At 43.1% G+C, this 10,783-nt stretch overlaps 1 protein-coding gene across 1 annotated transcript in view; it reads left to right on the top strand.

Annotated features, from left to right (window-relative positions):
- The window catches only part of SMYD2 (SET and MYND domain containing 2), a 41,297-nt gene that overhangs the window by 9,201 nt on the left and 21,313 nt on the right, over positions 1-10,783 (top strand). Inside the window, 3 exon segments of the mRNA XM_018552505.1 lie at positions 1,258-1,321; positions 6,226-6,336; positions 10,382-10,591. Coding sequence (XP_018408007.1) covers positions 1,258-1,321; positions 6,226-6,336; positions 10,382-10,591 — 385 coding nt within the window.

Below are 10,783 nucleotides of genomic sequence, written 5' to 3'. Positions count from 1 at the left end.
CCATAGTGTGCCGCGTGTTCCACACTATAAGGTCTACTCTTTGGCATTGTTGCAGTTGTGGAACTTTCAGGTTCCATGAGGCATTGCAAGACTCTAACAGCCCCAGTATGTCTTCCAGAGGCAATAGCATGATGGAGTTTGTAGCTTCACCAAAGCTGGAGCGCCGAGGTTGCCTACTCCTATGGATTCCATGCACTGCACTGATTATGGCCAACACTCCTGAGACATCTGTATGCATGGATCTATTATATTATGCTGTATCTGTACTATACGCCAGGGGTTCCGGGTGTGCAATTAGCCACAAATGGACATTAAGGCATGGCTGTGCCCACTGTCCTGAAATGAGGAATATTTCTTTTTTTGGACCTAGTGTTCATTAGAATTAGTGACAACAAGGGGGAGTTCCGTCATCACAAGCATATGCTTTTCAGGAACACCATATTACAGGCTAAGGGACCTGGGGTGGACAGGTGCAGTACAAAAAAAAAAAATAGTCTGCCTTCCCTGAATTCATCTCAAATTTTAGGGCCTGTTCACACGACGTCCGTTTTGTGTGCTGACCGGCTCCGTACGCTGCTGCACTCAAAATGCATCCCAATGTATCCCTATGTGTTTTATGGGCTCCAGTTCTCACGTGCGCAGTCCGTTCAGCTTACGACAGAAAAAATACTGCATGTCACATTTTGTCAGGTCCGTAAACGGTCAGGACATGCAAACGCGTCAAAAATGCACTGCGCTGCAGCTAACATACTAACAGCCCCACTCCAGCAAAAAAAATAAACGCGGCCATAAACGTAATGCATCATCAGCTCCACGTCTGCTGATCAGGACCTGATCTCATGTGAACAGGCCCTTTAATTTTCAATTTTGACTTGAGTGTATATTTCAGGGCTGGGCAACTCCAACCCTCCAGCTGTGCTTTAACTACAAATCCCATCATGCTTCTGCCTCTGTGAGTAACTGTCAGTCTTGCAATGCCTCGTGGGACTTGTAGTTCCACATTAGCTGGAGGGCCAGAGTGGCTCACTGCTGGTATATTTAACTGTTTGTTACCTTTTTTTTTCCAACCAGCCTCTATGTTCTAATTCTACTTCTAGGATCTGTAGCAGCAATTGTAGGGACACATAGGGGGTCAGCAGGGTTGAGCAGGACCAGAAGGGGTTGGTATTTACCATCCTAATAACCTGCCATTGATTATGAATTTCCCATTTGTGCACATATCGATGAAAAACTTACTATGTTTTGTTTATTTTTCAGGAAGGAAGGTCTTGCAAAATGCGGCAAATGCAAACAGGCCTTCTACTGCAATGTGGATTGCCAGGTAAGGTCTTAGTTCTTTATGTGTAACCTAACCGGCTATAGACAGCGCTGAATTAAAACACAACGATTAATAAAATATGTTACCTGCCTCTAACTCAGTGGTTCTCAACCTTTTTCAAGGGCCGGGACCCCTTGGTAACATTTGCCAAGTTGTGGTGATCCCCCAACGGTAAAATTTAGGGATGACGCGGCTGCTGCAGCGACATCTGGCGGCCTGGCGGGAGAACTGACACTGCTGCACTAGGAGAGGGCTGAGGAGGACTCTCAGCACAGCAGAAATCACACAGCGACCCACAGGGTGAGAACCACTGCTATAGGCAAAGACAGAACCGGGCTCTGCAGCTGGAACTAGAAGAATTGGATTTAAAGTGTGTGGTTATATAACATTTGCGGTACATACTCCGCAGTACTGTCACTGACAGAGAAGCCCATAGAGTTCAGTGTAAACCGTGAGAGTTACCCCAGATAAGATATACTTACTTCCCCTTCTCCAGTCTGTACTCCTCCCACCACACTATGTTGGAGGACCTTGTGGTGTGTCACAGTCATGTGACAAGCTCCTGGGGTGGGCGGGGGCCAGCTGTGCTATGTATACGCCGTACGCTGTCAGAATAAAAATAAAACAAACCACCATAGGAGTGCATAGCTAGATTCCTATTGGCTATTTCATTTTGCAATAGCAAACAAGCTATGGCGCCCGCCCTCTGCTGCTGTCAATCACTAGAAGGGGACCTGATGGAGAACTTCTGGTCCCCCTCTGCTGATTGGCAGCAACAGAGGGCGGGTGCAATAGCTAGTTTGCTACTGGCTATTGCAAAGGGAAATAGCCAATGGAATCTAGCTATGCATAGGCATCGGCCCCGATGTCAGAAAGAAAAAAAAAACACAGCAGAGAAAGGTTTACTCTTCTCGAGCGAGCAGAGTAAACCTTTCTGGGAGAAAGCGTTTCTCTCCCAGGTGGAGAGCTAGGCGACCCCTGGCAAATCGTCATTTGACCCCCGACGGGGTCGCGACCCACAGGTTGAGAACCGCTGCTCTAACTGCTGGGGCTGTGTGGAGCAATTCCGATTATTTTCTGTGTGTGTGGCCACTTCTCAGCATATTCTGGATACATAGAGCTGAACTAGGAAAGAGATAACTTATCAAAATAGAGAATCTGGATGTAAAGTATAGTAATCCAGAGCAGGCACACAGACTTTCCTGTATTGCAGTCACTAGTGCAGTGAAAGATGACTTCAGATTGGCTGCTGTACGTTCAACGGCATAACTAAAGATGATGGGGCCCCATAGCAAAACTTTGGAGCCACCCCAGCTAACTTTCTCTGTAGTAGCTGGCAGTGTCAACTGTGACAATAGGTGTCATTAGATCTATACTGCTAAGATAGGTAAGGCAATGTTTCTTACTGCACAGAGAAGGGGATTTGTGACTAGACGAACCTGATGTCTGACATCAGCCTTTCTATACCGGTAACCTCACAGCGTAGTTTTCCTAATCAGCCCCCCTAATTGGGGCCCCTTCTATTCCAGGCCCCATAGCAGCTGCATGGGCTGCTATGGCTATTGTTATGCCACTTTGTATGTTAAAGCTGAACTCTGGGATAAGCAAGTATTGTCTAAATATAAGAGCCGTGTGTATTCTTACCGGAATTTTGGTGAGCTTTGTGAATTTCTTCCAAATCTGTGCGGTAATCCAGTGTGAAACTTGGAGCTTCCTGTAATAAAGACCGGTCACTGCTGCTCTCTGCTTGTCCAGGGTGACTGGTCTTGTGTCCGCCCCCTCCCATAGTTTCCTGCAGGCAGCCTGTAGTGGGTGGGGCCTGTTGGGTTCTCAGAGGTGGGTGTGTGTGTTTTTTGGTTCAGGCGAAGTATATTTTCTGCAACTTCATGCCAGCCTGTGGTAAAGCCAGAAATTCAGAGCTCTCCTATCTAGGCACTGAACTGCAATCTCAGACATTTTCAGTCTTTCCAGTTCTCTTCCATGTCTACAGAACACCTCCCTCTCATGGACATGAGCAGAAGGGAAGTATTTTTTAGTTCTCAAAATCAAATGCAGCCTAGGGTGACAACATTGCTCCCCCCCTAGACGCAGTGCAACCCGTGAGCGTTGCAACCGTAGAACAGGAAGTGTATTCTTGGATCACCAGATGAAAATAAAGGAATCTAATGCAACCATGACATATAAAGACTGGTCAGCTGCAATATATTGGACTTTGTTCTTGGTTTAGGTACGTGTAAATACATGTTGTACAATGTTGGCTGTCTTGTTGGTTAAAATCATATTGCTGTAAAACCTGCATATCCTATACATCTAAGCAATTTCCATTTACAAAACGGTGAATTAAAGCAGGTCATTAATCATATAATATTTGAAATGCTGGTCACTTTTCTTTCACTCGGCGTGATCTGCCCGAGGATAGGTTTTAATTGGCAATGCCTACGGGGAAAGCCCAGTTAGTTATAAATTGGCTTTTTTTTTGTTTTGTTTTTTTCTTCGCCAACTGAAAGTTCTAATCTTGGAGCTAAAAATATACAAGGACAAGTCTATTCTGCTGAGATAAGTGTTCACTGTTCTGTATGCTGTCAGGTTTGTTTTCTCTTTGAGTCAAAAGTAGAGTCCTTGGAGTGCTCTGTAACCATTTCCTCTCTGTTTCTGACATGCAAGTCAAAAATGTCAGCCCTTGTCCACTTCTCCAGAGTGTAGGCTCCTGTTCCGTTTATGCCTGTAGAAGCTCTTGAAGTATTCACCATGCCCAATTGCATGTGGGTTGTGCCAAGTGGGCACTCCATAGGTGGTTGTAGAACACTCTAGACCAGGGCTCTTTCAGAGAGGGGTGCTGACATGACATCGGTACCGCTCTCTGCATTAATACACTGTAAATAAAGGGTGCCATCAGGAGATGGGGCCATGAAGCCCTAGTAGGGTGGTATTCCCTCAGCCTTCCTGGTGAATGAAGTTGAGCATTGTTCAAACTGAGGACATCTTCGCACTTCGGGGGACAACCGTAGATTGAGTGATGCCATGGGAGTATGGAAGCCTGAGCTGCTTGTGCACAATGCATCTACAGTAAGTATAATAGGTTCAATTCACAATGAGGATATTTATTTTCAGCCATGTGAATGTCATTTTCAAATCTTATTTTCTCACTCATGCATCCCCCTGTTCTCGAACACTGCATTGAAGTCCCACACCACACTCCAGACACGGGTACCGGCATCACTTCACTCCATCGCTTCCCCTTTGTAATAGGGAAAAAAATGAAAGCCACACACTGCTTCTTCCATCACGTATAAAACTCTGCCATACAAACGGCACAGAGACACTCCTCCAGTTCTTAACCTCTGACAGTTTGCACTGCAACAGGGACTTGAAGCAGATTCCCAGCTAAAAATAACAATATCAAAGAATAGCACATTTAAGTGATGCTAAACTCAAGAGTTAAATCCTAAAAATGCTACCTTAACTATTAACAAAAATGTCTGTTAAATCTTGTGTATCACTCGGCTGTAGATCCTCAAATCATCTCTGAATTGGTGCTGACACTGTCCGTCCTTCTGGAGGGGGGCTACTTTTGTTCCCCATGGTCCCTGTGTTGTAAAGTAGTCACCGATCCAAGCTCACTCCCGGGACGGACTACAAACTCAATACAAATGAGCAAACTAAATGTGAGATTGTAGTCCATCACAGGACGCGAGCTTGGAGCCTTGGCTACTTTACAACACACACAGGGACCATGGGGAACAAAAGTAGCCCCCCTCCAGAAGGAAGGACAGTGTCAGCACCAATTCAGAGATGATTTGAGGATCTACATCGGAGTGATACACCAATAAGATACATTTTTGCTAATAGTTCAGGTACTTGAATGTATTTTTTTTTTAAAGATATTTAACTCTTTTGAGTTTAGTGTCACTTTAAAAGATAAAATGACGATTTCAGAGAAGTTCCCCCGCACAACTTTTTTTCTGTTGCTAGATGTCCCTGGTCTAATGTCCAGCATCAATCAACCCACTTCCTCAGAGCCCAGATCATCCTGAAAAGGGAAGAAGCAGCAGCTCAGTGATAAACTACTCTTTGTCAGTCTGCTTTCTCTTCCTATCGGCATGCTTCTGCACAAGAACTGATTGGTTGCTTGTGCTGCTTCTTCATCTTGCTCCAGCCAAATGTAGGTACTTACACTGCTTGCATTTAAAAAATAAATGTAATGGTCTTATTCTTATTAAAGAATGAAGAACTGCATTCATTTGTGTCTTTTTTTTATACCTGCATAAAGTTCATCTTTAATCATAGAACTGAAATTGCGAAGCTCTTGTGGGGGGTAAAACATGTCTAGGGGAGGTGTGTCTCCGTTGCGTTTGCACAATAAAGTTTTGTATGTGAAGCAAGAAGCGGTATGGCAGCTCTGTGTTTGTTCCCATCTCTTTGGCGTTAAAATAACTAATTTTTTGAAAATAAGGATCCTTATTCTGGTGTGTTAGCGTTGTGAATTCAGCGTAATGCCAGTTGTTTGTACAGATTGATGACACGATTTGTTTTCCCCCACATCTTGTGTGTTTTTTTCTTTTTTTTGGTTTTATTTAAATACTCTTGCCATGGCTACAAGTGTTCATCACCTGTATTGCAAATTAATTCTGTGTATAAAAATGAAAGCTTGGGTTCTGATCTGCTGAATATTTGAATACTAAAAAAAAGTAAAACTTCTGTAATCCAATGACTTCAGATGGAAGCCTTTTCGTTTTGTCCAGCTGAGCGGAGAGCTTCATTCTTGGACTTGCAGCAATTTTCCTCTCTTGGGATCTTTTTGTGTCTTCCCTTTCGTAAAAAGGAAACGTATTTCACTCGACCTTTGTCTGCCGAGAAGTCAACTGTATCCTCATTTTAATGGCTCTGCTGTTTTTCTGACCATGCAGAAAGGAGACTGGCCCATGCACAAACTGGAGTGTTCCGCCATGTGTGCTTATGGAGAGAAATGGAATCCTTCGGAAACTGTAAGACTGACCGCAAGGATTCTGGCCAAACAGGTGAGGCTGGGGAGGAAACTGAAATATTATGTATTGCTGCTATGTGACTCCTTCCTGCTTGTCCATACGACGCTAATGACATATATATCCATTTTTTTTTTAATGGGGTATGAAAGACAAATTAGTGTCATTTTGTGATGACATATGGGTAGTATTCAGCAGAATGCACTCGGGATCACATTGAATGGGTATGGACATGTTGATGGTCTTTTGGGCTTGTGTCATTGGGCAAATGCAGTGTGCTTTTAGCTTGCATTTGTGATGTTTGAGACCCTTCTGAGATCACTGAGGATTAATTACCAGGTGCATCTGATTTGCATTTGATGGGTAAGGAAATGTTAAGTGATTTTTACTTATTATTAATTTTTATTTTTAAGGGCAAGGGCATAAAATAATGAAGTTTTACTGGTCTGCTAAATATAAAATATTACATATGCAGTCTTCTGTCCAGCCAGCAGGTGGAGCTGTAGTCTTTGAAAAGCTTGATAACGTTTCAGCTGTGCTGGAAGAAGCCATTGTTTATAAAGCTCAAATGAGTCATTGCAGAAATGATCAATCACTTATCAGAGGTCCTGGTCCGGGGTTTCAGCCAGAGAACGGGAGCTACAAAGCAAGCTGTTCTGCTGTGCTGTCTCCTTTTAGCTATACCTGTGTAGCACTCTTAGTACTGATCTTTAGTAAATATTCTAAACTTCCAATCAGCTACTGGCTACAGTCCTAAGCCGATTTGCTTGACAAGGTCCCAGGCACATTAATTTCAGGGAGTAATTATTTGCTCACGATGGAGTAAAGATGGATGCCAGTCACCTTAAAGTTAAACTTGAATAGATTTATTGCACGCATGCATGGAGAATAGGAAGGAGGGTGGAGGAAGCACAGGATACCTGAAGGTTTTCTGCACAGAACAGTCTCTGATCTTCTGCACTTCTTTCTAAACTATCTGTGTCCCTCTCTCACAGGGCCATGCTTGCTGGACACTACACTTAGAATGTGACTACTTGGCAATTGAGGTTCAAGTGGGATCTCAGTCTCTGCTCCAAGGCAGGACAGCATGAAAACATTCCTGTGTATAATTTCCTCTCAACCAGTCAGGAGGGGATGTTGAAGCCACTAGCCTAGAGCTTAATTTCTCTAGGCTAGAACAGGACATCACTTGCAGCCTGCATCTACAGGATTTCCTTCCAGGAGGGAAAATTCCTGCAGCACTCCAGTCCCATAGACTGGGAGAAAGATGGATCTCACAGCAACATCTTCCCCAGGCAAAAGCCTAGGAAGGAAGAACATATGAGGAAGCGCCTCAGAGAGTGACTCTCCCTCAATGGCTCAGTGGTTCTCAAGGATATCAGATTAATGGAAGACATGCCAGCTACCTTTTTATATGGTAGAGAGGAGTCTTTCCGACAGATATGGGCACAGTGGATAGTGATTCAATCTTCCACAGATTTATATAAGATCTATACGGCAATAAGAGTAAGAAGAGGGGAGGGAGAGAGGGGTTTTCTTTTTTCCCCCTTTTTTAATTATTATTATTATTGTTTAGGGAAAGGGGGGAGGGGTATAAATAATTTAATTATGTTATTGTATATGGATAAATGTGTTTGTTATTAAGATGTAAATGTGATGTAAAAAAAAATGCAGTTCTGCATGCTGATATAAATGTATGTTGCATTCACTACTTAAAGCATTTTTCTTTTTACTTACAATTAATGGTTTTCCACTTCCTGGTCCTCTTGGGCATTAGTGATGTAATGTGCCCAAGCGTTGCATCGTGGGAAGGTTACATCAGCAGAGTATTGTTGGGAAATCTCATCTGTAATCTCATGAGATCTCAGAAAGGCAGCTTCCTCCCCTGAGGTGATGTGCATGGTCACATATCTAGTCACATGTGCCAGAGTTCCAGGAAGTAAAGGTAAATATATTTGCCCTTTGTAAAAATGGCCACTGTGAGAAGCATTGTGTGTTTTTTATTTTGCTGACCATTTCTTTTTTTTCCCCACTTCCTGGTTCTATTTGGAACAAATGATGCAAGCGTTGCATCTTGGGAAGTTTACATGAGCATTGCTGGGTAATCTCATGAGATCTCAGGTCAAGACATTTTCCTCCCCTGCGATGATGTGCATGGTCACATGTCCTAGTCACATGTGCCAGAGTTCCAGGAAGTAAAGGGAGAGCTAGTAATCTGCCTTTAGTAAAAATGGCCACTGTGAGAAGACAGGAGAAGGAAAAGAGAAATAAGGAATGCAAAGAATACAAAGCCGGCAATTATCTAGAAGTATCTGTTTGTAGATTGTCATTACTAAACATTTCTAAATGTGTCTTTGTTGTCATTTCAAAGATATGGGTAAAGTTCCTCTTTAAGACTTTTTGTAATGAATTCCGTCAGAGGGTCTCTTTTTTTAAATTCTTCCATATCCTCCCCAGCAGAACCATATTGCAGAATGTTTTAGAAATCGAGCCCATTATCAAGGTTACATAAAAGACAAACACTTTGCCATAGATATATTGCACGCTTATTACTGCTAACATTTGAATCTGATTTTCTAAAACGCTGTTGGACAGTCGAAGCCTTAAGTTTTTTTTTTTAATCTTTCAACAAAAGACACAGTCGTGGCAAGACTTTAGTTGGTCTGCCTGGAGCTCTCTGTGAAATAATAAAGGAGCAAAAAGCCTAACGGAGGACAAACAAACGCTGTTCTTTTAAACGAGGAAAAACTGACTGGCAAGAATGTATAATGGCTAGCTTGTAGGAATAGATAAACACCCTATACTCTATGAAAGCTTAGTATGCAAAATACAGTCCTCTTAACCTCAGCTGCTGGGCCACCTGCAAACCCATATTTAATGGCCAAGATTACAAAGTGGTGGCCCGAGGCCAACAGCTGAGCTATGCATTTTATACTCTGTCAACAGCAAACGGATCCACTTACCTCAAAGTCCGACTTGCATGTCTGCCTTATTTGGATGCGAGAGAAACAAAGGGAAATTACATATTTAAATCAACCCTGCTATTTTTCTGATCTGATGCTACATGCAGATGGAGGATGTTCAAGATAGAGCCTTATGGCAATGTGGGTTTAAAAGGAGAGGGGGGAAAACAAAAAAAGGCAGCAACTTAAATGGACAACCGCTAAGCTAGATGGTAATTAGAACTGGTTATCTCTTCTTTTCTCTGTTCCATGTTTATTTAGCCAATTGATTCCCTCCCCGCCATACCCCCCCTCTTAATGGAGAATGGCAACAAGATGGCGGGGGCGGCAGGGTTGGTTTTAATTGTTAAATTTTTATCACTTATTTATATATTTAATCTTATTAATTTTTACTTTTTGGCAGGCTGCATGCAAGTGATCTTGGGGACATGGCCGAGATCACTTGTAGAAAATGAGCTGCGGCTTCCCTGCTCTACATTTAGCCCTGCTTGCCATAAGCAGGGCTAAATGTAGAAAAATCTACCCACCCAGCACCCGGGAACTGAATGTCCCGTTTGTCGGGCGATAGGATTTCCACACCCCTGCTGCCCTTCTACTCCCTGCTGCCCTAAGGCCGGGCCTTGGTGGCCTTGTGGGAAATCCGGCCCTGTGCGCGCTCCTTCTCAACACTCTGTCCATGCTGCTGACATCTCTCCCGCTCGTCTTCTGCAGTTTATAGCCACCTCTATTGGCCTGTCGGGGATGGCCAACTCCTGCACATGCACCCAGGAGTTCATTCATCCCAGCACATACCTCATGCTGAGATTGCACACTGAACTGCACATGTATGTATGTATGTATGTTTGTCAGCTTACAATTTAGAAATCTTGCTAGCAGACAGGGAAGGAGAGGTGTCCTACAGGCCTATATTCAGTAAGGAAGAACCTTCAGTTAGCATAAAACTGGACAAGAGCACCACCATTTATATGCTATATTTTATGTTAACCTAATTACAATATATATAGCTTTATTAAAATAACAAAATGCCTATATTTAAAAAAATAAATACAAATATTATTGACCCCCGAACCCTTACCATCTAGACATGCACCACAACAAGAGTGGGGGTATCACTATAGCAAATACATTTTAACTGTTCCATCAGCCATTTGACTTGACTTGTGCTTTAATGTGAAAAGCTGTAGCTCTGTTTCTTTCTTTCCGCAGACTTTAGCAAGCTGGACAATGAGAAGAGAGAGCTCATCCAGAATGATATTGCAGCCTTGCACCATTTCTACTCCAAAAATATGAACTATTCTGATGCTTCACTAGAACTCCTCTTTGCACAGGTGAGGATCCCACATTTCATGGCCCAGCTTCAGTCATTTAAAACGTATAATTTCACCCAGGGGAACGGAGAGGGGAAGCCACTTCCAAACAGACTAGGCCAACGCTTGCTTTCCTTCTCAGCTCCTTAGTGACACAGCTTTAGACATTTCTTTTAGTTCCTGGGGGTCCAGAGCAAAATGGGCTTTAATTTG

The sequence above is a fragment of the Nanorana parkeri genome, unplaced genomic scaffold, assembly GCF_000935625.1.
Source record: "Nanorana parkeri isolate BGI_ZX_2015 unplaced genomic scaffold, ASM93562v1 scaffold1, whole genome shotgun sequence".
NCBI classification, from domain to species: Eukaryota; Metazoa; Chordata; class Amphibia; order Anura; family Dicroglossidae; genus Nanorana; species Nanorana parkeri.
The sequence above is the reverse complement of the archived record's forward strand: the minus strand, read 5'-3'. Positions and strand labels throughout refer to the sequence as shown.